Source organism: Eleutherodactylus coqui, chromosome 1, assembly GCF_035609145.1.
Source record: "Eleutherodactylus coqui strain aEleCoq1 chromosome 1, aEleCoq1.hap1, whole genome shotgun sequence".
In the NCBI taxonomy this organism is placed as follows: domain Eukaryota; kingdom Metazoa; phylum Chordata; class Amphibia; order Anura; family Eleutherodactylidae; genus Eleutherodactylus; species Eleutherodactylus coqui.
The window spans coordinates 267191314-267218071 of NC_089837.1; the positions used below are offsets into that span (position 1 = coordinate 267191314).

Consider the following 26758-nt stretch of genomic DNA (forward strand, 5'->3'; position numbering starts at 1 on the left):
TTACAATACGCACTCCTATGCAGACGGCCGCGGTTTGGCCGCGCGAAATCTCGTGCGGCAAACAAACCGCGGCATGTCCTATTTTTGTGCGGGGCTCGCAGAGCCTCACACAAAAACATCACTCACCCGGCCGCCGGCTCCGGTCTGCGCATGCGCCGGCTGCCGGCACATGAAAGAGCCGGGGCCGCCGGGCGCGGGTGAGTACGCACTCGTCCCTGCAGGCGCCGGATCCGACCCGCTCGTCTGCAGGCGGCCTAACTGTTGGTGGTTTAATCTGTAACAGTACATTGCATACAAAAAATAACTTCCTTTAATTGTAATTGTCTGGTTGTTCAAAAATTAAAAATAGACAGCAATGGAATAATGTTTTTTTCATGCACTGCGATCCTGTCTGAGTTTTGCTGGCCATGGCCATATATCAGACAGCATCCGCTAAGAAATCCTCAATAACATGCACATTTGGATTGGCCAGCAGACTTTTTTGCTACAAGTATGTGCAGCATTGTGTTTACGAAGTTGCTTTCTTAGGGACCTTTCACACAGGACAACATATTACGCAACAGTGTTGCAGATTATGCCATCCCTGAATTCCACAACAAAATCCACATGGCTAACTAGAGAGCTTGATGCAGAATTGCCAGCAGAGTTTTGCATCAAATTCGAACATTAGCAGTGTGGACTTTGGTGCTGAATATTCCACAGGAGGGCATATTCTGCATTGCTGATGCAAAATATGCTTCCTGTGTTATAGGTCCTTTAGGAGGTGTTTTCCAGAGTTTTTACATCTGCGCTCAAAATAACAAACTTTGCAATATACATATTTCTGATCCTCCACCACTAGCCTCTCCCACTGCTTCGGTTATCCCTTCATGTACACAGATATGATTTCCCTAGTGGGGACATTATTGATTTCCCTTAGTGAAAGCCAATCACTGTAGCCACTGATTTATTGGCATATGGCACATGAATGGACATCAGGAGAGGCAGGGGACAAACATGACCAACAGCAGAAAATCAGAGCCAATTGTTAAGTAAAGAATATTTAAAAGTTTCTATTACTCAGATTTATAGATTTTTAAATAGAGAACAACACTGAACCTCTTAAAGCATTAAAAATATGAGCCATGCAGTAATGACATGGATAAGAACACTTCTGTTCTTATAGTCCAGTACATTTTAGCAGACCATTAGTACACAGATTTACTACATTTCTATATGCACAAGAGATCTCTGGTCAGTATATAACCATTAACTGCAAGTTTTTAATAGCATATGCAGCCACCTGAATTTGTAAATAGCCCCTACCATCATCAATGAAAGTATATGAATACCATGATATATATAAGTGGCTGGCTATACAAAGTATCTTCAGTAGTGGAGCTATTTAGCATTTACTATGAAAATTAATAAGATACTTCACTAGAGGATTCCGGTTGTGTAAACCTCTTCTCCACAACTCTGTTTCGTGCTATTGATATCAGAAGAAGATTAGGAAATTAAAGTTCTTTGCTATGACTTTATGAGTGCACTACTGAAAGTGGTGACCAATTAGCTATATGCATTAGATTTGCTTAAAGTATTCAAGTAGTGAAGCAGATTTGCAATAATTCCAGATATGAAAGGTGTTTGCGCCATGTTTATGCACACCTTTTATGGGTATAAATCCTGTAGCCATTACCTTCTTATCCTGTCCTTCCTTTCTGATGTTTCCCTGCATAACTATTTTCCAAGATAGCTGCCAAATCCCAGCAGATATAGATGTTGAAACACACAATTCCCCACTTTGAACTTTCTTCCTGTTCACTTCCCCTCTAAATGCTGCCCTGTTATTGGTCAGCACAGCGAACCCAAGGGGTAAAGTTAAAAAAAGCTGTCCCTAGTTGCTCCTACTGAGCAAGCCCCATCTGTAGCGCTGGAATACCTAAAGGTCCCCTGGAATACCTACAGGTCGTATCTGGGACAACCTCTGAATAAGCACTTTGGAAGTGCAAGAAGGTGATGGTTTTTAGAGCTACAAATACAAAATCCATAGCAGAATAACACTGCAAACTTTAGGAACTTTGGAGTATTGTTCATTTGACAGCACTTTGCATAACCGGAATAACCCTTTAAGTTCTCCTTAGCTAATGTTTTCTTTATTGTAAGTCTTGTTACTACCGTAAGTGCAGCCTTAAACAAGCAGCCTCAATTCTTTTATGTTGAATCTATCGATAATGAAATGCTCAATTCGACTATTTTCTGAAGCAATAGATAATAACACCTTAATCTAGCAACAGCATATATCCCCCATTTTCAGTCCAAACAGCAGCACATATACAGATGGGGATTTAGTCCCCTATCACAGGATTTGACAGGTGACACGAAGAGGTAATTCAAGTTTTGAACAAGCCCTATCAGAAGGGCCTTAGCTCTTCCCCTCTGTGTAATTTTAAAGACTAAAATTACATTAATAAACAAAAACTTTATTGGGAGAGCAGTTATGTGCCGAGACAGAAGAATAAGCATAATAAATTCATTCTTCCTGGACGTCCTGCACAGTTGCACATATACATATCGGGATATAGCAAGATCCATTAGGTGGGAAATACCAGAAACCAAAACTTAATGACCAAAGGTAGTCTTATCAATAGAAAAGTTTATCCTATACAAAGGTAATCTGTGTGTTCCATGATGCAGCCCAGCAGATGCTGTAAACTGGAACTAGAAGATGTTCTGCCCTTGACATTGCTGTCGCTCCTCATATAAACTACAAAGATATATAGCAATGGGCATAACAAGCTTAGAATATCAATACACTGACATGCCAAAAGTCATGGGATGAAGGCTTGGGAATGCCTTCACCTGTATACGTTGTGATATGTTATCTTGTGATTGAAAATAACCACTGCCCAGTGTGCTCATGGTAAGGTGATGTGAATTATCAGAGTTCGAACAAGGCATGATAGTTGGTGGCAGACGGATGAAACATTTCATTTCCGAAGGTTGTGTGGGCATTTACCATTCCTCAAGCCTCTTTGTCACATAAGTATCGCAAATACATTATTAAAGGCATTACCACCCACAGTGGACAACGCAGTGGTCGCCCATAGGTGCTTAATGATCACAATCAGAGGCATCTGTCAGTGTAATATGCAATGTTTGGAAAACTGTACACTGTTCTTGAGAGACTGCTATGAGTGGTGTAGAAAAATGGCAAAGCTGCACAAGCTTTCATTTTTAATGGGCTATGCACCTGACCAATAACTATGTTTGTTCTCAGTTGCCGCAAGCTACAGGAACTGCGTCAGTAAAAGCATAGAAGCCAATTGCTGCTGTAGCATTAAACTACAGAACACTGCAATCTGTAAGGCAAGGAAACGCTCAAGGAGTTAGGGCTGAACATTACACAACTGAGTACGTCTCTCTCTGCAGCCGGTACAAGTGCAGCACAGAGTTTAAGAGAAAATCAAACTACTAATAACCACTTGTCAGTAAGTATGTGAGTGCTTCTGATGCTCCACCCCTGGTGACGTCCTTGAAGGTCCTACAACATATATAAAAACACAGAACCTGGCCAACAAAAGAACAAGAAAATGAGTACACAACTAAGCTGTTATTATCTCAGACACAACTCAGCGGTCCTGACAGCAGACACCGACCTACCGTCACCTCAGAGATCCAGTGGGCTGAGGGACCTGCAGTGACATTACTGTTGTGGGAGGAGCCATTGTGCAGTTTGGTAAAAAGTACTGTATACTCAATAAACTGACAGTAGCTACTACCAGGACCTGTGATGATGTCACTGTCATGTGATCACCTGTGTAGGTGGAGTCAGGAATCACATGACCAGGGGCTCATCACTGTATCCAGAATTATGGTGATGTGTTGAAATCAGGATGGATGTGGATATAGTAAAGCTGTGTGATGTGTGTGAATCAGGAGGGATGTAGTAGAGCTCTGTAAGTCATGTGTGTGCATTAGATGTAGTAGAGCTGTGTGTGTGATGTCTGTGAAGCAGGATGTAGCAGAGCTGTGTGTGTAATGTGTGGGGTAAGGAAGGATGTAGTAGAGCTGTGTGTTTGATGTGTGGAGATCATAATGGATGTATCATGCAGCAGAGCTGTGTGTGCCTGAATCAGGATGTAGCAGAGCTGGGTGTGTCATGTGCTGTGTGTGATCAGGATGAATATAGTAGAGCTGTGTGTGATGTGCATGAATCAGGATATAGCAGAGCTGTGTGTGTAATGTGCTGTGTGTGTAATGAGTGGGAATCAAGATGGATGTAGTAGAGCTGTGTGTGATGTGTGGGGATCATAATGGATGTACCATGTAGCAGAGCTGTATATGAATCAGGATGTAGCAGAGCTGTGTGTGGGGTCAGGATGGATGTAGCAGAGCTGTGTGTGACGTGTGGGGTCAGGATGGATGTAGCAGAGCTGTGTGTGTGTAATGTGCTGTGTGTGTAATGTGTGGGGTCAAAATGGATGTAGTAGAATGTGTGTATGACGTGCTGTGTGTAATGTGTGTGAATCAAGATGGATGTAGTAGAGCTGTGAGTGTGATGTGTGGGAATCATAATCAATGTACAATGTAGCAGAGCTGTGTGTGTAATGTGTGGGAATCAGGATGGATGTAGTCGAGTTGTGTGTATAATGAGTTGTGTGTGTAATGTGTGGGAATCAGGATGGATGTAGTAGAGCTGTGTGTGTGATGTATGGGGATCATAATAGATGTACCATGTAGCACAGCTGTGTGTGTGTGAATCAGGATGTAGCAGAGCTGTGTTTGTCATGTGCTCTGTGTGTGATTTGTGGGAATCAGGATGGATATAGTGGAGTTGTGTGGCGCATTGCGCCACCAGAAACACTTTTACTATAATTTCCTAATTACTAGTCACCTGCATAAGCACAAAGGCAAGGTAAAACCTTACTCAAATCCAACACTAGTTGGGCCTAAAATAGGGCCTGAGGAGAGGAGCAGCTATTTGTCTATCACTCTAGGTAGGAGAAGAAAAAGACAAGGTGGGAGAAGCTAAGACCGTTTTTATAGGTTTGCTCAAAATTTCAATTAACTCTTTCTATCACCTATTCAAAGCATGTGGTAGGGGAATAAATTCCCATATGTATATGTGCTGCTGTGCAAGATGTCTTTTTGGCTGGAATTTATGGAATGCCTATGACCAGACTAAGGCCTAATGCACACAGCAGTATTTGCACTGTGAGATCCGCAGAAAAATGCATTTCCATGCCCACGAGCAGAAATCAACTACAGTATTCTGCTTGCGGGGTGGAAATTGCGGCATATCCTTTTTCAGTACGAGCCTTGCACATGCTCGCACGGCTGCGTCATCGCTGACGCACCGACTCTGTACTGCGCATGTGCGGCCGTGCACCAGCCGGCATATCCACAGCGCAGAGTGAAGATGCCAGACAGGTAAGCCGGAGGTCACTGCAGGGGCACAGGGTCGCACACCGCTGCGAGAATCTCGCAGTCGGAAACCGGCCCGGCCGTCTGCATTCGGCTTAAGTGTGGGGAATGTAGTTCTACAACAAGTCTCCTCAGTGAAGTAGTACAGAATAAAGTGGTGGGAGTAAATTTAGTGGTTTATTGTTCAAAAATAACACATAGATGTATATTAAATAATGAAACATACTGTGTAGAGGCCCCCTCTCTGCAGAGCTTTAAACAGCAATAGAAAATTATTCAGTACATTTCTCACCATGAACTCTCCAGGAGGGTTGCATTTGCTGTCTTAAGACAGAGATATTGTTGTATGCAAGAATAGCAGCATCTAAAGCATTAATTCCTTCCCATGGGTATGCAGCAGCATGAGAAGCTTTTCCATAATATTTCACAGTCACACTAGGAAATAAAAGTCAACTCTTAACAATTATTTTTCTTTCCTTTGAAATCTGACCAGTACACATTTAAAATGTATAAATATCTAAAGGTACTGCCTTTGAGAATTGTAGGTGGTGTATTTGTATGGAAATGAATTAAGAATGATGTTTCTGTTGCATTTTGTGAAAATTGAACCCTGTGGACTGTACTAATTCTACTTCAATTTTGTTTTACCAATCACACAAGTAGAAATAAGAAAGAAACTGAGGTTAACAAACCTAAGCTTATTTTATTCTTCCGATTTTTGAGGGTTGGAAAAATTGTATTGTGCTGACCTGCTCCGTTCACACTAGCGCCATGTCACCTGTTCATAACTGACACCAAGATAAAACATGATGCTGTGATGGATAACTGAATCACAGTGATCCAAAAAGGTAATTTCACCAATGTACAAGACTCTGCATATGAGGTTAGAGAAATTAAAATTGATTTCAACATATTGAGAATTTTGCAGGAAGCCTTGTTTTCTAAAGCAACATAAGAATCATGGCAGCTTTCAAGCTCGTAAGCCTTCAATTTTCATTTGTTTTTTCTAAAGGCAAGTTTCCCCCAAAAATACAAAGTAAAGGAAATTGAGATTGTCCAGTTTCCAGGAAAGAAAACTATAATTCAAATTCACAGTGTATCAGAAGCCCAAAAGAAAAGACACATTTTACTAGTTTGCTCAATAAACTATAGTATCAAATTTTGAAGCAGCTGTTGATAAAGTAGATAAAAATGGAAAAGCAGAACATAAAATATATCAACTTGCAAGTGCACTGACCACAATAACAGTATTATTGACTTTTACAACTTCTAGTAGATACGTATTACTATGTTTAACTATCCAATAGGCTTTACAATTAAAATGTTCTAATGTTTCTTACCATAATACCACTGACAATATTAAAGGGGTTGTCCGAGTTATATTTATTTGGGCCCAATACACCCATCAACCCAAAACCTTAACTTAAGTAACTTACATGGTGTGCCAAAAATGAATTTGTCCTGCGCTTCAAAAAGTGGTCATGTGACTGCTGACGTCATGAGTGATACATGTGACGTCCCATAAACATAATGCTGCCCATGTTTATGGGATATCACTACCGATGTCCATTTCGGGGGCTGCCCCATTCAGGCACAGTGACCTAGCGTCCGCGGTTCTCTTATCAAGGTACCCACGGGGTGCATGCCTGGTCATCTCCATGGCCACTCCAATTGCTAAACGAGCACTCACAGACGCGCATGCGTGGTCTTCTCCCCCTGCGATAGCATAGATATCTCCTCTCTGCTGGAGCCTGTGTCAGCTGTATGAGAGCTGACAGAGCACAAGCGCTACCACCAAGTGCCCGAGATTGTGCATCATTTATCTTCAGCTTCTAGGAGAGTTATTATTTATGTATAAACTGACATTTACATTTAAAGCATCTAGATTTTGTCAGAAAGGGTATCATTTCTCCTCAGGGAGAGCACTTAAAAGGTGTGATGAGACTTATAAGGCCATCCATGCTCCTCCTAGAAATAAGCAAATAGAAAGATAGAATAATGCCTCTACAGCGCCACCTATTGGAAGGCAGCATTCCAGCAAGTCAATGTCAGACCTTGTCAGCAACACTACTGACACTTATTAGCAACATTACAGTTGTTGGCAATGTTACTGACATTTGTTTGCAATGTTATTGCCAGTTATTAGCAAGCTTACTGACAGTTGTCAGTAAGGTTATGCACAATATGATATACATAAATATACAAGTGGGTCTGTATGTATGAGTTACGCGTGTATCACGGAATGACATACCTAAGGGCTGGAGTTTCTGTTCTCCTGCTCAGTTTGGGGAGAAATCTACTGTTTATCTGCATCAAAATTTGTGGATTTCAACACAGTTTTTGGTGCAGATACACAACAAAGTGCTCTATGTTTGAACATACCCTATGGGTAGGGTGGATTCTACTGTGGAATTTTTTACACCAAATCTGCCTGTAGAAATGCAGCAGAAATTTGTGAATACACCACCATTAACCCTTTCCAATCCACTGTCTGACCCCTGAAGACATTATGATTTAAGGCTGTACAGCTCTGATGTTGGAAGACATCCGTCGGGGTTCTCTTACTGTATATTGCCAGCCTCTCTGCTGTCAGTGCCTATCTAACGTGTCACCTCATGCAGTACTGGCTTTAGCCAGCATATAGTGCCATTGTATAATGGCAGAAAAAGAGTAAGACCCCTTGGAAAACCAGGATACAAATTGGATTGGAAAGGGTTAATCTACATGGGGGATTAAGCCCCATCAATGGGTAATATCCACATGAAGCAGGGATATGTCACTTCTTTCTGCAGATCTGCATGGAAAAAGCAGATCTGCATGGAAAAACTTCAAAAATTCCACTTGCGGATTTTGCCTATTGATGGGGCTAAGTCCCCTTGCAGATCCATGTCAAAAACCACTGCAGAATAGTCACAGTTTTACAGTCAGATTCGGCATGGAAAATTCCACAATAGTATCCGCCGTGTGAACATACCTTTTTGTGCAGATTTTGACAATTATGAGCAGTAGATTTCACCCTTTTATTGAAAGAGTGAAGTCTACTGCGGATCTGTGTCAAAATTCACAACAATGGTGCAGATTTTGACATGGATTTTCCACTGTGGAAAATCCGCACCAAATCGAAATGCGCACCCTTACACTGTATTACAGGGCCCGCCAAGACAGGAGGAACCGAACCTACCTACGCAAAATTTGCTAATAAGGTCTTTCCTCACTTATGGTCCTTTCACACGGGACGACTGTTGGGCAGAGAAACGCCAGATAGCCATCCGAGCAATAATCATTTGGAGTGAGCCAGAGATTCTTCTGGCTTGACCATCTCCATTCACAGTAAATAGGTAGTCCTTCATAGATAAATGACTGCCTATGTACACAGGCAGATCATCATTTGATTTTTATGCTTGTGCGATCCGAGCGGCAAATAAATTATCATTCGTCATTCAGATTGAACAGGCATTTGTGGTTATTGTTCAATTCCCATGATCCAGAGAGGATGTGAACTACAATTGTTCATTGACTTTAGTTCAGTGTCCAGACTCTGGACTGTTGACTGAAGATAGGCTGATGGATAGGTTCTGGGCAGCAGCGCAACCAGGAGCATTTAAATGAAGAACCTGCTGCTGCTTCTCTGCCACTATCTCCTCTCTTTGCAGGACTCTCTCTTGTTTAGTCAGCTGTACCTACCAGCCGCTGCCTAGGCGTTCCAGTACATCCTCCTCACATGACAGTACTGAGGGGGCTGCTGAGAAGTCTCCCCGTGCATGACGTCATCTCATTCCCCAGTGCTGCGGGGAAGATGACGCATTAATCGTCTCCTGTGTATTAATGGAGTGGAACTGGCAATGTTATAACAGTGCTGTATGCAGAGCGGGAGGAGAATAGCAGCAGATTATCAATAGGGGTATTTTGGGCAGCAGCAGGCCCACCTGGAACATCGGCTTGGGTAGGACACCCCTATCGTCCCTATTATAATCCATCATTGGCTTAATGTGGGAGAGGGAGGTTGGAAGAGGATGAGAAACACACATACTGTAGATGGAGTTGGTGTGAAGAAAGCTGTGCTATACAATGGTTTTGCATGGTTGGTCAGTGGAGCACAATGCTGGGGTTACAAGCAGGTCCTGTGAACAGTTTCTGGGGGAGGCGGTACACACACAGCCTGCACAACTAATCTGCATAGCAGAGTAAACAGATGTGCCCCTCAGATGCAGAGCATAAACAATAATAATAGGGCTCTCCTGGGATTACAGGAGCCAGGCAAAACTGTTTTTTTTTCATCACTTCAGTGGGCTCATTCAGTCTGCTGAGGTATAGGAAGATATTTTTCCTTTTTTTTTTAAAACTCGGAAAACCCCTTTAAGGTTATCACTCACTGCTCTGTTACTCACTCATGTACAGCAATGTCTGGAAGATAAGCCGCATCATCTTGAGCAGGATGGGCCATAAATACTACATCCATATCTTCAAAAGCTCCAGCCTTAATAAGGTCAACTTTGCCTCCACCATCTTCTTCTGCTGGTGTTCCTAACACTGTGATCTAAGAAATGGCAAACGTTATATAAATGTATCATTTAAATTTGTAATTGTAAAGTAAAAGGTAACATGTGCATGTAATTACTAACTACATAGTTCGCTTCTTTAGAAAGGAGAACATGGAAAGAATGTGAGTGGGTAGGATTTTTATTGCAGTTCTGGATGTACTTGACTGTGATTTTTTTTTTAGCAGTGACCAGGCTTAAAGGGGTGGTCTCGCGAAACCAAGTGGGGGTATACACTTCCGTATGGCCATATTAATGCACTTTGTAATATACATCGTGCATTAAATATGAGCCATACAGAAGTTATTCCACTTACCTGCTCCGTTGCTAGCGTCCTCGTCTCCATGGTTCCGTCTAAATTCGCTGGCAGCTTGCTTTTTTAGACGCGCTTGCACAGTCCGGTCTTCTCCTTTCAGCACGAGCCGCTTCAGTGTGCTCCCCGCTACAGCTCTTCTGCGCATGCGCAGATGAGCTGTCACTGCTCGGGAGCGCGCTGGAGCGGCCATTCTGTACCATCCTCTGTTAGAGGAAGGTGCAGAGCCGCTCAGCTGTCCGGAGAAGCCGCCCAGCTGTCCTGCCGTCCAGCTGTCCTGCCGTCCAGGTAAGTGATGGGCCGGGGGGGGCTGCCGCTGCGCCGGGGGGGGGGGGGGCTGTCGTCGCTGTCGCTGCGATGGGGGGGGGGGGGGGGGCTGTCGCTAGGCCGGGGGAACTAGCGCTGGGCCAGGGGGGTAAGTGATGGGTCGGGGGTGATGTTCACTGACAGGTGAAGGCCCCGGAGCCCAGCGCTGGGCTCCGGGGCCTTCACCTGGGCTCCGGAACCTAGCGCTGGGCTCCGGAACCTAGCGCTGGGCTCCGGGGCCTTCACCTGGGCTCCGGAACCTAGCGCTGGGCTCCGGAACCTAGCGCTGGGCTCCGGAACCTAGCGCTGGGCTCCGGAACCTAGCGCTGGGCTCCGGGGCCTTCACCTGGGCTCCGGAACCTAGCGCTGGGCTCCGGAACCTAGCGCTGGGCTCCGGGGCCTTCACCTGGGCTCCGGAACCTAGCGCTGGGCTCCGGAACCTAGCGCTGGGCTCCGGAACCTAGCGCTGGGCTCCGGAACCTAGCGCTGGGCTCCGGAACCTAGCGCTGGGCTCCGGGGCCTTCACCTGGGCTCCGGAACCTAGCGCTGGGCTCCGGAACCTAGCGCTGGGCTCCGGAACCTAGCGCTGGGCTCCGGGGCCTTCACCTGGGCTGAGGGTCTAGCGCTGGGGAGCCGGGGGCTAGCGCCGGTTACCTGCTGCCTGGCGGTGGGTGACTGGTCGGCGGCTGCGGGGCGTCTGGTCGGCGGCTGCGGGGCGTCTGGTCGGCGGCTGCGGGGCGTCTGGTCGGCGGCTGCGGGGCGTCCGGTTGCCATGGAGACACAGCTGGCAGCGTCTCGGGAGCGCGCATGTCGGGCTGCAGCGAGCGACGGGGAAAGAGCCGGCGGCCATCTTGGGGAAACTTTTATAAGTTGCTGAAACGCTGGAACGGTAAGTACAAACCAGCTAGGAAAGTCATTTACAGGGGTAATTAGTAATGTATGTTTAATTAGGGGGACTGGGCAAAAAAAAAAAATCACTGCTTCCTCGAGACATCTCCTTTAATGTCATGTTTAATACCTTAGCCTGGTCTGTGCAAACTTCAAAACATAGGCAAATACGGTAGTCATTTTATTCAGATTGAGGAATCATCGTTATGTGAATTAAATGACAATCACATAATTAAAAATTACATTGGAAAGGTTGTGATTGACCCAGATAGGCCACTGTCAATATTTCAGTTCAACAGGTCCAGTATGACCTCCATTGAAACTCACATTCCTTCTCTATATATAACACATACTGACAGGTTAATTGGCTTCTGATAAAAAACAGCACTATTTTCCAGGAACATTGTACTGTAAACAAGAGAAAAGAAATTGTATTTATCACATATGTTTCTCTAAAAATAGATCTAAAAAACTTCTTAATTATTTGCTGAGGTTTTTAATACTATATTTTATTACAGTACACACTCAATTTCTTTGTGATATAGAACTCCAAATTCCCTGCTTCCCTAAACACCATATACATTGCTAAGATTCTGATTCCCAGTCCCACTAGAGCATTGGAATTTGTGGTTATCTGATGTATTGTTAACTTGCTGTCAGCTTGAACTAGTATGAACTTTCTCTGTAACAAGGTATTTTGTACACTAAACTTACTCACTAAGGACTAAGGGCTCCTTCCCACGGACGGATTTCTGCCGCGTAATTCGCGGCGGAAATCCGCTGCGTTGCCCGCAGCTATTAGGTTCTATTGAACCTAATAGCTCAGTGCTCACGGTGCGGAATTCCACCGCGGAATTCCGTACCGTGAAATCTCCCGTCCTCACCCGCGGCATGCTCTATTTGCCGCGGGTGTACGCGCGGACGGCTTCCATTGCAGTCAATGGAAGCCGTCCGTTCACGCTATCTTCCGCTGTAGCACAGCGGAAGACAGCGTGAAATTGCCTCTCCGCCAACGCGTCATATAACATGGCCGCCTGCGTCACGCCAAAGCGTCATGCGGGAGCGAGGTCGCTGGATCCGCAGGTAAGTTTGGGGTCTCTGGGGGGCGCCGTGACGGGCTCTGCCGCAGAATTCACGCGGCGGAGCCCGTCATGGTCGTGTGCAGCTGGTCTAATGCCCATGGCCAGATTTCTGCGGAAATCCGCGGCGTTGTCCCTCCCGCAGCTATTAGGTTCTATTGAACCTAATAGCTCAATGTTCACGCTGCGGAATTCCGCAGCATGAAAGAAACCGCGGTATGCTCTATTTGCTTCCATTGTAGTCACACAGGAAGTATCGCTTGAATACGCGGCCCCGCCCACTACATCATCCCGTACTGCCGGCACGTCATGCGCTGTACTGTGCATGCATGCCGGCCCGCCAGGAGGGACACGTACAGAGCATCCGGAGTGGTGAGTATGGGGGTTTTGGAGGGCACCGTGGCGGACTCCGCCGCAATTATCTGCTGGCAGAGTCCGTCACGGCCTTGGGCATGAGGCCTTAGGCTGCCCGTCCACGGGCGAGATGTTAGAGCGAGAACCGCGGCGATAAATCGCCCGCGGAGCTCGCATGACACACTTTCAATAGGATAACTATGGAAAGCGCAGCCCGACATCCACGAGCAGAGAATCATAGCGATTCTCTGCTTGCGTGATTAAAATTGTGGCATGCCATGATTCTCTACGGTGAGCCTATCAATTAGATAGGCTCATCATGGAGACCTTACAGTGCTCCCCCCTCCTCACCCGTGGTGGAATATCACTAGCCGTGGACAGGCAGCCTCATTTTAAGCACAATTCTGTGTATACTTTAGAGGTATTCATGCAGGAAATCCTAGATCAGCAGATAATTCTGGGATAATTTACCCCATTTGGCACCAAGAATCATTCCATAGTCAAAGTTCCTTAGATCAAATTTCTTTGCTCATTCTAAAGTATGGTCAGAAAACCAACCTAATTGCCAAGTCTGATTGCCTTTATGTTTTAGGCACAATGCACACAGGCGTATTTGCATTGCGGAATGCGGAGCAGTCATCTGCCCACAGATTCCACAGCAAATACTGCCCATAGACATGCTATAGAAAATCGCTTTTCCCTGTCCACGAGCGGAAATCAAATGTGATTTACCGCTTGTGGAGGAAAAATCGCAGCATGTTCTAGTTCAGTGCGGATTCTGCGAGGACGGCTTCCAAGGGGGTTTCCAGGGAGAATACTATTGATCATCAAAAGTTGATTGGTTGGGATCCATCGCTCGAGACCCCGACCGATCAATTGAGCGGGGCGCATTCTGTCAGTACCGCAAGTACACAGAGGTCTGAGCGGAATTCTCCGTGCCAACCTTTGTGTAGTGGCCAGCGCTTGTAAGTGCAGGCACGCCTGCAGTTACAAGTGACAGCCACTACACAGAGGTCGGCGCTGAGACTTCCACTGCTTCAGCTCCGACCTTTATGTATTTGTGGCGCGGACAGCATGCGCCCGCTCAGCTGATCGGTCAGGGTCCCAAGCAAAGGACCACAGCTGATCAACTATTGATTTCCTGCAGAATTTCCGCCCGTGCCCGCTACCATAGGATTGCATTAGATAATGCAATCCTATGCAGACAGCCGCGATTTGACTGTGTGAAAACTCGAGTGGTAAACAAATCATGGCATGTCCTATTTCTGTGCGAGCCTCGCAGAGGCCTGTACAGAAACGTCACAGCTGATGCGCCAGCTCCGGTTTGCGCATGTGCCGGCTGGGTGGCAGCCGGCACATAGCAGAAGGAGGAGACGGCAGAGCAGGTGAGCCGCAGTAGTCACTGCATGGGCATGGCTCGCATCCCGCTGCGAGAATTCCTGCATCGGGATCTGACCCAACTGTCTGTAGGAGGCCTAAGGCTCTGAAAAGGATGGATACAATAACATAACACTTGACACATGTGGATAACTTGGCAACATTATCAAATGAGGGCAGAACACTAACAATTGTAGAAATAACTCCACTTTAGGCCACCTGTCCACAGCTGCATTTTCCATAGTAATCCTATGGAAAGCGTGTCATCTCACTATGACACCTCGCCCTTGGACAGCCAGCCCTACACAGCAGTATTTTGGTCAGTAATTTCCATTAGTATTTACAAGCTAAAACCTGGAGTGAAACCTACATAAAGAAAAACTATAATTGAAAGATGTGCACGTCTTCCATGTTCTCGATTAACGCGTGGTTTCCAAATACGGATGCAAAATACTGACCAGAATACTGTTATGTGAGGGTAGCCTAAGACAAAGGCCACAGGCTACCATTATACTGGGCTTTTGTACTGCAATCTACTGATGCTATGCAAGCAACTTTTCACTCTGGAATTTTAAGGACTTTCGACCTGGGTGGAATAATTCCGCTAGACGTACCGCAAGATGCATCTGAAGCTTTCGCTGCAGAATTCTGCAACAACATCCATGGGTCTAACTGTGAATTTTGATGTCAAATTGCAGGCAGATTTAAGCCATTTTCAACCCCATGAATTTTGGTGCATGTTGCAGTGCATCTTTTAGTATACTGTGTGCTCCTCTAGAGCAGTCACTGTGCCACTGGTTGATGTCAGTGTATTGTCCCAGAACAACATCCTGGTCCCCTCCATAAGTGTCATACATGTTCTGTCTCATATGGATGCACTGAAAACTGTCATGTCAATTCTAGGTATGTATGTTGCAAAGCTGTGGTGTCTGAAGGGTTAACTCCCTTAAAATCATTGCCTGTCAGCTCTGCTGCTGAATGTATCTATTCCTACTGTGTCCTGTGGTACAAGTAAGGTTATAAAAGTGAGTGTCTGAGAGCATGAGTGGTTGTTGATGATCATCTATCTACCTATGCTGTTGGAGGACCCACAGTGATGCAGGGGTCAATTCAGCTTCCCTGAATTGAAAATGGAGAAGGAGAGGCTCCCTTGTATTCTGTTGTCTATACATGACTGTGGGGGCTGCCATCTTTCCTGGGTTAGATCTAACAGCATGTAGAGCATTTAGAAGATATGCTTTGAAGCTGCTTCATAGGGCATTCACACAATGGACAGGTGGGAACCCATTGACTTGTATGGGAGACTGATCGAGGCATGTTCTGTGACCTGTGCAGCGGTCATTTTGCAGGGAGGTGGAGTAGATAGTCACAGCCAATCACCTATTGTGAATGGTGGATCCTGTGTTATCCACATATAGGTGTTACCTCTCAGTGTAATCCTGCCAGTGATGTTAGTGAGATGATTGCTGCAAAGCTTTCTCTACAGTTCCAGAAGTGACAGACTAGTATTATGCTCTGTGGCAGTGTGGAAAATGCAGGATTTTAAGATTTTTGAAAAAATATAGATGCTGAAAATTAAAACAAAATCACCAAAAATTCTTAAAAAATATGATTAACAGAAAATGTGATTCATACAATCGGTCATTTTCTGATGACACCTTCCCTTTAACAACTCTTTTCTGTACCCAGCCTTCTCTCCTTACTATCAGCACGCAGTTGTGTAACTTGGGGGGTGGGGGAGTTGCCTCGAGCAAGACAAACATGAATAACTCATGTAAGTTTTGAACAGCACTGCAATGCTGTGGAGAGCAACCTATAGCCGATCTAGGATTGTCCTGCAGTACATTACTTCTGCTATGGCTCACTCTTCTGACAGCAAGAGATGGGAAAGCTATGTAGCTGACTCACATAATTTGCAGTCCAGCATGTGTTACTAACAGCTCCATCCAACCATTCAGTATACTCCATGCCCCAGTGCTACAGAGTGCATGCAGCAATGTTTGTTTCCAATGTTGACACTTGTATTTTGTTTTTATAGAAATATATAAGGTATCTGAAGTGTGAAAAATGGGGAGGATTCCCTGAAACGTTTCGGTGTGGCCAAATCTGAGGATGTAAGCATTGAGGGGAGAATGCCTCTTGTAAGAGCGTTTACTATTCAAAGTGATGTATTGTATAAGACCAGGCTCACACGACCGTGTTGGTATAGCATATTCCTTGGACGGGTTTTGTGTGCGGGATATGCTGTATCAATCTCCCATAGGCGGCCATGTTGCCGCTCACACAAATTGCATGAAAAATGCATGCAAGAAAAATCGCAGCATGTTCTGTACTGGCACGTATTATGCTCGTATACACACCAAGATAGTACATGCCGAATGTCAGAGTGCAGCAAGTACACAATGCGAATGCATACATGCTGTGACCATGGGTGACACGCCGTGATTTATGGCCGTCTGTACTCAGCCTTAAGATGATACCTTATGTATTTGTATAATAAGAAGATAAAAGTGGCAAAATTGGAAGCAAACATTGCTGCATACATTCTAGTGAAAGAGACTTGCTTGCGCTGCTGGGAATCAAGGAAGTCTCCCCCACTTTAGGGAAACTTTCACACAATCTGTCAAGACTAGACAATCATGCATTACAAAGAGAATATTATACCCGCACCTGGATTTGCCGCGGTGGATGTACACTCTCCAGAGCGCCCCTCAGTCCCAATGCAGCAGCAACACTGACTTCAGCAATCAAGTTGTGTCCGCAGGCATGACCTAGTCCAGGCAGAGCATCATACTCGCATAAAAAAGCCACATGCAGGCGAGGGCTGTCAGAAGGCTCAGAGGTCCACTGTGCCCGGAATGCAGTGTCCAGATGGTAGTGGGCTTGCACCTCCCAAGCCCGGCTAGAGAAAAAGCTTGTAAGGAGATGATGAGCCGCATGCTCCTGATAGGCCAGCTCTGGAGCCTTCCATATGTCCTGGCTCAGAGCATGTAATTGTCCTGATTCATGCTCTATCACATCGCTTACCCGCTGTTTGCACTGCTTTAGAAGGGACATATCAATCCTACCTCTGCCAGCTGCACTCTGCTCTCTATCTGGACCCATGTCAGATACCTTAGCTCTGTGACTGCTGAGGCAGACAGTTTTCTACCAGCTACAGTGAACCTGGGTGTTGGCTCAGTGCCACAGCACGCGGGGACTTACTACTGTGTCCTTCTGGGAAGTGTAGTCAGTCACCAGAGTACTGTGCCTGGCATTTCCATCTCATGGACTTCAATTCCCAGAATTATCGAAGAGCTTGTTTATCTGCACCCCTCTAGGGGCCATTCTTGGAATAGAGGTGTCACCACTGCTATTTTTAATAAATACCTAGCACTTCTAAGCGATTATGTATCCATTTTGTACATGTTTACAGCTGTAGCATGCTGCAATACATGAAGGACTGGAATGATGAATGAAAGGGGATAGTTGACATAGAGACTGTTTAGATAAAGAGGATCTGTCAGCTCTTCTGACATGCTTCTTTCCTAAGACTGTGGTCGGTGTCCCTACATAGGGGAGCTGTCGGGCACACCATATTGACAAAGAACACCTAGTTGACAATGTGTTCATGTAAAATTCTAGGCAGAATAACTTAAAACAGCACATCCCAGTTAGGATGGGTTATTTAGCAGGTTTTTGCTGATTTTATACTGACCACAGCTGCTGCAATAGAATCTAAACTTGTAAGGGCTCATGTCCACAACCGTCGCGGGATACACCTGCAGATTTTCATGGCGGGAGTACCGTGGTGGTAAACAAAACGCGTCCGCTGGTGATCCGTTTCTCCGCGGTCTCCATTAATACAATATTAATGGAGACCTCTCGCTGCGTAAATCCACGGAAAATAGAACATGACGCTTTTTTTACCGCTCGCGTAAATCCGCAGTAAAATTCCACATGTCAGCATTGGCTTGCACAAAAAGCTAACCTAATAGCTACGGGAACCGCGGTACTAATCCGTTCATGGGCATTTGGCCTAAGAAAAGGTGCTACATCATTGTTATTTTAAGGAGAATGAAAATACTTACTAAAACATGCCAGGATATTTAAGCCACCTGCACATGAATGGATTTGCATTGCGGTATTCGTGGTTAGCCATCACGGTTGCGGAGCAAGTACCTTCATAGCATGCTATGGGAATTCGCTTCTTCCTGCACACTCACAGAAACAATTGTGATTTCTGCGAGCGGAGGAAAATACGCCTCATACTATTTTTGTGCGGTGTCCGGTGAAGTCAATGGAAGCCGTCCGACCCGTGGTCTCTCCGCAATTGACATTGGGGACAGGTTGTGGACTTGTTTATGTGCAAGCCGCCTTAACGATGTGGAGATTTTTTTTCATTTTCATCCAGGAAATCTGTTTGCATTTTGGGGTACATATATAGCATTAACTATTTAAGGGAGAATAAAAAAAAAACAAAAAAAAACTGTAACATAGTTTTTGTTAACATTTTGTTTTGCTTATATTGTAGCATAAGTAATATTTTACCTTTATGTCTGGCTCACACTAGCGTATTTTCATTGTGTACTACATGCGTATAATACGCTGTAAATGGCGTCAATGAAACTACATTGATTTTTCTTGTTCCACTTCCTCTTGTGTAGATTTATTGCATATGTTACGTGCGTAAAAAAGAACGCAGCATTTTCTATTTCACTGTGTATTGTCCGCATAAGAGCCCAATTGTTCTCTATGGGTATGTTTGAAATGCATTGCATACTTGCGTTTCGAACTTACCGAAAGAGAACAATTGAGTATTTGCAGAGTTTTTTATGCATGTTGTTTGGAGACATGAGAAGGAAATTTAAAAAAAGAAGAAACCAGGAAGCCAGCGTAAGATAATGTGCATAAAATACAATGTACATTCACAGACATAGATGAGCAAAAACGCTACAATATACAAGGATACGTAGTTCCATACACCAGTAAAACGCTGCAATTCTGTGTGGCCCGGCCTTATTCTTCGGGTCATAATGATTGCGGATTTGAATTGTGGATTCTGCGATCGCCGTCTCATGGATGATCCATGGTAATATGCAGGCATAGAAAGGCATGTAGTTTTGAAGTTTTCCATACATCTGCGGGTACGAATTGCGTATTCCGCAAGAGAAGGAAAAAATCGCAGCATGCTGTATCTTAGCGCGGATTCTATTGATGTTTATCGGTGCGTGCGACCCACAGCCCAATACGCATTTAACATTAAGAAAAATAGATCTTTCTTCCGCATGGACGATACGCTGTTCATATGCCATTTTAGGATACATTCAACTTTATGAAGATTTTTTATTCTACATTATGGAAACGGCTTGAACAAAAATCTGCAATTTAGTTTTCTGTTCTTTTACAGCACGCACAGTAATTCGTATGTTAACTATATTCTGTGGGTTGATACAATTACAGCAATACCAAATTTACATATCTTTTTGTTTTGCTACTTTTCATACAAAAAAGATCACCTGTGTAGGAGGCCAGATTGGTCAGAGTGCCAAAGTGGACACCTGTGCAACACCTAGGGAAGAGGTGGCAGCATAATACACTATGGAAAGCTGTCAAAGGCAGTATGAGGGCTTATTCACACGAATGGCGAGCAGGAAAGATAGTCCTGGAACTATCTTCCCAGGTGGAATACATCGGCTGCTGCATAGACTCCTGTGGGAACCAATGACAGCGGCCAGAGAAGGGAGGTGGGAGGGAGTTTAGCAGCATGACTGCTCTCCTTCTCTCTCCTCCCCTCTGGCTGTTTGCAATGGGAGGGGTTGGAGCTAAGCCCTGCCCTGTGACATCCCATAGCTGGCTGTGGACAAGGGGTGGGAGCTTAGCTCTGCCCTTCCTGCCCCCTCCCATTGCAAAGAGCCAGAGGGGAGGAGAGAGGCAGAGAGCCGGCGAGGGGGAGGTAAGGCATTGTGGCCTGGGCGTATATGCGCCGGACTCGGACTGTCTGAACGAGCGCACAAACGTTAGATTTGTGCACCTGTTCATGCATTTTTACGGCGATGGTGGGCGCTCATAAAAACACCTACGGCCATATGAAAGGGCCCTGAGGCTGTGGGCACTGTTCTGGGAAAACTTGAGTCCTGACATTCATGTGAATATAACTTTCGCTGCGGAATAAGTTGGTGCTATACAAATAAAGATTATTATTATTATCTTTACCATTTAAGGGCTCTTACCGACTGACGACAGGTTTTCTAGTGATGCGAGAGTGAGTGAAAATGCTTGATTATGAAACCAATGATTTTCAATGGCTTCATTCTCATTTGCAATGTGTTCACTCAAGCTTTGCTGCAATACAAAAAAGCTGAGATATCGTCCATTGCTTTCAATGGGGCCAAGGCCGCATTGAAATCAATGGAAAGGATCGCGCAACAGCCTTCAAATCCCCCATAGCGAGGAGAGAGGGGCAGAGATACAGAGGATCTCTATAGCTCAGGGCTGCTCTATAGCCCCACCCCCTCGACCCTGTTCTCAGGAAAACCCTGGGAAAGCCCTTTAGCTGCGCCCCCTATCTCTCCAAATATAGGGAGATATGTAAGAGATCCCCTGTGGTTCCGCCCCCCTCTCACTCCTTGCTGTGGGGGATTCCAAGGCTGTTGCACAATCTTCTCACATTAATTTCAATGGGGCCCCGGCCCTATTGAAAGCAATGGGCAATATCACTGCTTTTTTTGTATGGCAGCAAGGCTTGAGTGAACACCGCATATGAGAATGAGAATCATTGGTTTCATAATCATGCGTCTTACCTAAACATTGCTGTAGACCAAGTACATCACTTTATAGCTATGGTATTCTCTATGGCAGTGGCCTCTTTCAGCAGGATAATGTATCCTGTCACACTACAAAACGTGTTCAGTAATGGTTTTAGAACATTACAGAGAAATCAAAATATGGACTTGGCCTCCCATGCTTAATCCTGATTTGATCAAGCATCTCTTGAATATCGTGGACTACACAGCACAAGCACAGCATAGAGTTAACAAAATCCTATGCATGCCATGCAGTACAAACAGGGGTTTTAAAAAAAGCATAGCACCTAACAAAATAAGCGACTCCACCCTACAACGAGGATCTTTGTCCCCGGTTTATGTTGCCTTCAGATAGGGCAGCAGCAGCATAAATCTTGTGAATTTAAAAAATTAATTTTCAAGCAACTGCTTTGTATAATGGGCTCCCATATCCTGGATTTGACTATACTACTCCAGCCTTTTGAGGTACTGCATCATTTCTAATATAAAACACATGGTTGTTTACTCTTAGGAGTATGTATAAGTAGCCTTGTCCAATATTTCACAACATCATGCATCAGCAGCAAGTCTGATACCAAGAATCCCAGGAGTTATTCTTAGGACGTAAACAAGGTTTCCCTCTCCAAGATAAAAAGAATTGTTTGGTACTGTGTTAGGCCTTCTTCACACGGGCAACAAAGTCGTGCGATTTTGTAGCGTTGCTACAATGCTACAAATCGCATTTATGAGAAGCCCATGCTTTTCTTTGGGTTCCTTTACACATGCGGTGTTTTGTAGCATACTACACAACACAAAAACCTCACCTGTCCGACAAAATGCCCGCGACACGCGACGTTTTGTAGCCCATGTTTCCCTATGGAGCCTTCCTCTCTGTTGCATCGCACGAAAAAGCAGTCTTCGTGAGATGCGATGCAACTTTGACAGTAGCAAATGCTACTGTCAAAGCTGTGACTTAAGCCCTAACTGCAGGAGAAAAAAAAAAGAAAATACACATACATCACCTTAGACACGCTGTCAGCCTGGCCGCAGCTTCTCCCCAGGTCCCAGACTGATCTTCTCTTCTGGCCGGGGATTGAAAAATCCCCACCTCCTGGAAGCGCTGGCTGTGATTGGCTGACACTTAGGCAATCACAGCAAGTGCTCGATGAATGGCTGTGATTGAACCAATCACAGCCATTCTTCGAGCACTGGTTGTGATTGGCCAAGCTGCAGCCAATCACAGCCAGCGCTTCCAGCAGCCGGGGATTTTTCAATCCCCGGGCAGAAGATGAAGAAGAAAATCAGTGCCGGGACCTGGGGAGAAGCTGTGGCGGCGCCCCAGACAGCGCGGGAGAGGTGATGTATACTTTTTTTTTTCTTTTTCCTTTAGTTACAGCTTATTTTCGGTGTAGAGCTTCTATTTCAATCTCCCCCCCCCCCCCCCCGAAAATACTCGCATGTGATGCTACAAAGTCGTGCGGCTTTGTAGCGACACATGCGACTTTATAACGCTACAAAATCGTGATATTGCCGCGAGAAGACGCAGTGATATCGCACGGTGCAGCGATGCGATATTGCTGCAATTTTCTTGCAGTGATGCCGTGTCGCCTGTGTGACGAAGGCCTTAAGCAGCTCTCACAACGGATGTTTTTTACCACTATTAGTGCAGCATTTTAATGGGGCCTCGCAGACCTGTGCTATTCGAGCGCTGTATGTTGTATTTTTGTGCATTTTCACGTTTTTAACACACCTTACAATGATGGGGTGCAGTAAAAACTCTGTCACCTATTGGACCCCGCAATGTGATCACGGGGTCCCAGTGGGTTGCTATGGCACCCTCTGGGTCTCCCAGCTAAAGTTGCCTAAAAATCACATATGTACTATCATACTTTTGATAAGATGAATACTAATTAATCTGGATGACTCTGCTTCCAACTCTGGACATCAGCTATCTCTAGTAGTCCTATTGAAATTAATAGAGCAGCAGTGCCCATGCTCAACTGCTCTACCATTCATTTAGGGAGCAACCATATTCGGGACGACTGATGGGTACTTAAGCACTCGACAGTCGTCCCGTGTTAAAGGACCATAAGACCCATTTTGCCACAGATATTGTGATAACAGGGCTCATTCTAGCAAGTGTTTTAGTGCACTGACTCTGCAGCCCAAAATCCCTTGGCCAGCAAAACAACTTTAATAACTTGAAATGTTTCACTAGAGGCACCTGTCATTGTTTAACAGGGCACTGGTGTATCTTGACGCCACTGGAAGCTAGGGGTGTGACAGCTGTCACCAGGAGTGAACGCCCTGGTTAGGCCCCTAGTTTTGAATTGGCTGACAAGATACTGCAGTAAGACCCAGGGAATGAAGGGGAGTGAGCAGGACACACTGTATGGGAGATGAGAGTGGAACCGACTGGCATGTGTGAGCTCACCAGCTCCCACAAAATGAGGCATACATGGAAGGATGCCTGGCCGCGGGGGACACACACAATGGCTGCTTCATCCCTTCGGTGTGGCTGCTAGCAGCACACTCCTCACACAGTCTTTGCAGTCGGCCTATGAAGTTTGCTGCCCGATGCGCAGGGAGTCCGTCAGCGTCGGCACCATGTTCAGTGTTTGGTCCGCGGCACACTTCAATATGCCCTGCTCTTGGGTCCCTCAGCCAGCGGCAGTGCCAGCCGCCTCTGCCGCTCATACTGTTGCCGCTGTCCTCCTGCTGCCCAGTCAGAAGGGGACTTCGGCCCGCTCACAGCCTCGGCACTCTCCTCCTGGCGTCTGAGAACGGCATTGGCCGCTGTTCTCCAGCCCCTCTGAGTGTGCCAGTGCCACCGCCGCTCCCAGCGTCCCTACTGGCCTCTGCCTGTGCTGCCGAGCGCCTCGCCCACAACCAATCAGAAGCTGAGGGCGTTAGTAAATTACTTGACAGGTGTATTATGTCGCCACCCCTTACTTCCAGTGGCAACGTAAAACACCAGTATCGTTTAACAGTGCTAGCTGCTGTTAAACTCCCTCCCTTTGCCGGCCGACTCGTATAGACTCCCATGGGAGTCTATGGAGTTGCCAGCCTTTTTGCCGACAAAAGATATGATAAGTCCTATTTTTTGATACGAGAGAAATATTGGTGCTAAAAAATGCTCACTTCCATGATAACTCAGTAATTTGAGGTCTTTGTGATATAAAGACATTTGTATTTATATGAAATCAACCCGTGTTATCTTGTGGACTAGAAAGGCATCTGCTATGTTGTAGTACTCCTTCTGTAGATTGTGTGGAATATGGGTGTAGCAATGCATGTGTAGTGGCCAAAAGTATATATATGTGGCCCCTCTAGAACTGTTCATAAATGTCCAATAGATGTGTCCCTAAATGTCTGTCATGTCTTGAATGTGGATTGCACAGCTGTAGCGCATAAGAGTTTAATGTCTCAGTATGTCTGGGAAATGTAACAGTTTGTGTGTATTCAATGTTGTCACATGACCATGAAAGATATGTGCTTGCAAGGTGTGCAAGTCAGTCAGTCTTTGACAGTAATTGAGTGGGTCTGCAAGTCTACCTGTGGATTACAATCTGCTTTAAGAGGAGTCTGAGAGAAAGGAGAAAGCCGAACCTAAGCCTATCCAATATGGAAGAAGCGGAGCGATATTCCATCTACTGAGAATGGAGAATACCCTGTCTTATCCGCAGTTAGTATAGTGTCCAGAGGCTACCCTGGAAGGATTGAGAGAGTGCCTTAAAGGGGTTGTCCCGCGAAAGCAAGTGGGGTTAAGCACTTCTGTATGGCCATATTAATGCACTTTGTAATATACATTGTGCATTAAATATTGGCAATACAGAAGTTATACACTTACCCCCTCCGATGCTGGCGATACCCGTCTCCATGGTGCCCACCAAAGGCACCTTCTGCCTGGATTAGACGCGCTTGCGCAGTCTGCCTCTTCTGTCCGGCTCCGGCCTGCTTGCGCCACAGAGGTCTTCTGCGCATGCGCAGAAGACCTGTGCGGCGCGAGCACGCCAGAGCGGCCCCCTCAGCGCAAGCGCGTCTAATCCAGGCAGAAGGCAGCTTTGGTCGGCGCCATGGTGACGAGGACGCCAGCACCGGAGGGGGTAAGTGTATAACTTCTGTATGGTCAATATTTAATGCACGATGTATATTACAAAGTGCATTAATATGGCCATACAGAAGTGCTTAACCCCACTTGCTTTCGCGGGACAACCCCTTTAACAGACATCTAAACAGTGATTGTTGGCCGGTAGAGAGAGTGAGAGAAGTCGCCTAGGAGAGTGTTCCAATGTCGGAGGCTGTTCTGCATATGTATGTTACAGTATACAGAACAGCGCTCCATTCTGCAACACACATATGCAGAACAGCATCCGACATCGGAACGCTGTCCTGCATACTGTAGCTTACATATGTAGAACAACCTCTGACATTGGAGAGGTGTCCTGCATACTGTTAGAAACATGTGTCAGGAGCTGTGCAGGGAAATCTTAATATCAGACGAGAGCGACACTGGATTGGAACTTGTTAATTTTCAAAGAATTACTGATAAAATAATGAAAGTTCATTTTTATGTAGTTCTGTTGAATAATTCCAAGGAATCCACAATACGATTTTCCACCCAAAATAAATAAGAGCTAGGGAAATTAAATTTGCAAGGATTTAAAGGCTCTTTAAATTGTAAAAAGGCTGGTTAAAGGGGTTGTCAGAATTTTTTTTCTAAAACCCTGTTCCTCATGCAGTAATGTTCGCCTCACCCTTCTGTGTCCCACGCCACTCCTCTAGGTATCTTTTCTGGCATCATGTTTACAGGCTGTCCCTACCTGCTTACAGAACATCACACGGTGCTGCAGCCACTTACAGAGCTGAGGGATCAATTGCTGAGCTCTGTCATTAGCTATAGCACCTGTGACGTTCCATAAACAAGCGGGACTGCAGCATGACACACCAAGTTCTATACTAGGGGAAGTCTCCAGTAATACCATTGATTGATATCAATGAGTTGGGAAATCATGACCTCTTCCACCAGAATGGAAAAATCGCTATTGCTGTGACCTGGTCGTATCCGATTTTCACCAACATCCTAGGTATCAAGGAAACCAAAGTTAAAATTTGGGACAGCTGGAATCTCCAAGGGATTGACAGAACATCTGTTGCCAACGGATTGTCCTCATGACCAAGGGAAATTAATGTTTCCACCTTGGCGTTGCACCTGGTATTTTATCTGTCTGCATTGGTACGTTTTACTGGCTAAATGAAACTTTACGTTTAGTCATTTCTGCCATCCACCTCCCCAAATGCATCTTTCACCCATCCTTGTTGAAATACTTGCCTTATCTAAAGAGAACAATAAATTAACCCCCCCCCCCCTTTTTGGTTAGTAGGTTTGCAAAGCTAAACTCAGCTGGCTAGTCAATTTAAACTTGATTAGCCACTCCCATTTGTTTCCTAGTTGTACCTTAACTTTTATTATAAAATCAGTGTAAGCATGTATGCCACGTGAGTGGCTGCCTCGCGAATATGAGCTGGATGAAGTGTGATGCAGTTTGACCATGGCAGTTTGACAGGGTAGGAGACAGGTAGGCCACAATCTCTGCCTAAATGCCTTGCACTTCAAAGCTATCACTAATGCTGACCCCATCTCTCTATCTGCCTCTCAGCTTCTATCGCTCATCTCCACCCTTGGTTTCTCTCAACTCACAGCCTCTCGCACTCATAGGAATGGCAACACTC

The 26758-nt window shown here is 45.4% G+C and overlaps 1 protein-coding gene across 1 annotated transcript in view; it reads right to left on the reverse strand.

Moving 5' to 3' along the window:
* Window positions 1-17455, reverse strand: part of PM20D2 (peptidase M20 domain containing 2) — a 31051-nt gene extending 13596 nt beyond the window's left edge. Inside the window, exons 1-3 of the mRNA XM_066608631.1 lie at window positions 16932-17455; window positions 9795-9943; window positions 5699-5841 (exon numbers count right to left, since the gene is read on the reverse strand). Coding sequence (XP_066464728.1) covers window positions 5699-5841; window positions 9795-9943; window positions 16932-17366 — 727 coding nt within the window. The 5' untranslated portion in view covers window positions 17367-17455. The remainder of the gene's footprint in view (window positions 1-5698; window positions 5842-9794; window positions 9944-16931) is intronic.
* Between the last annotated feature and the right edge of the window lie 9303 nt (window positions 17456-26758).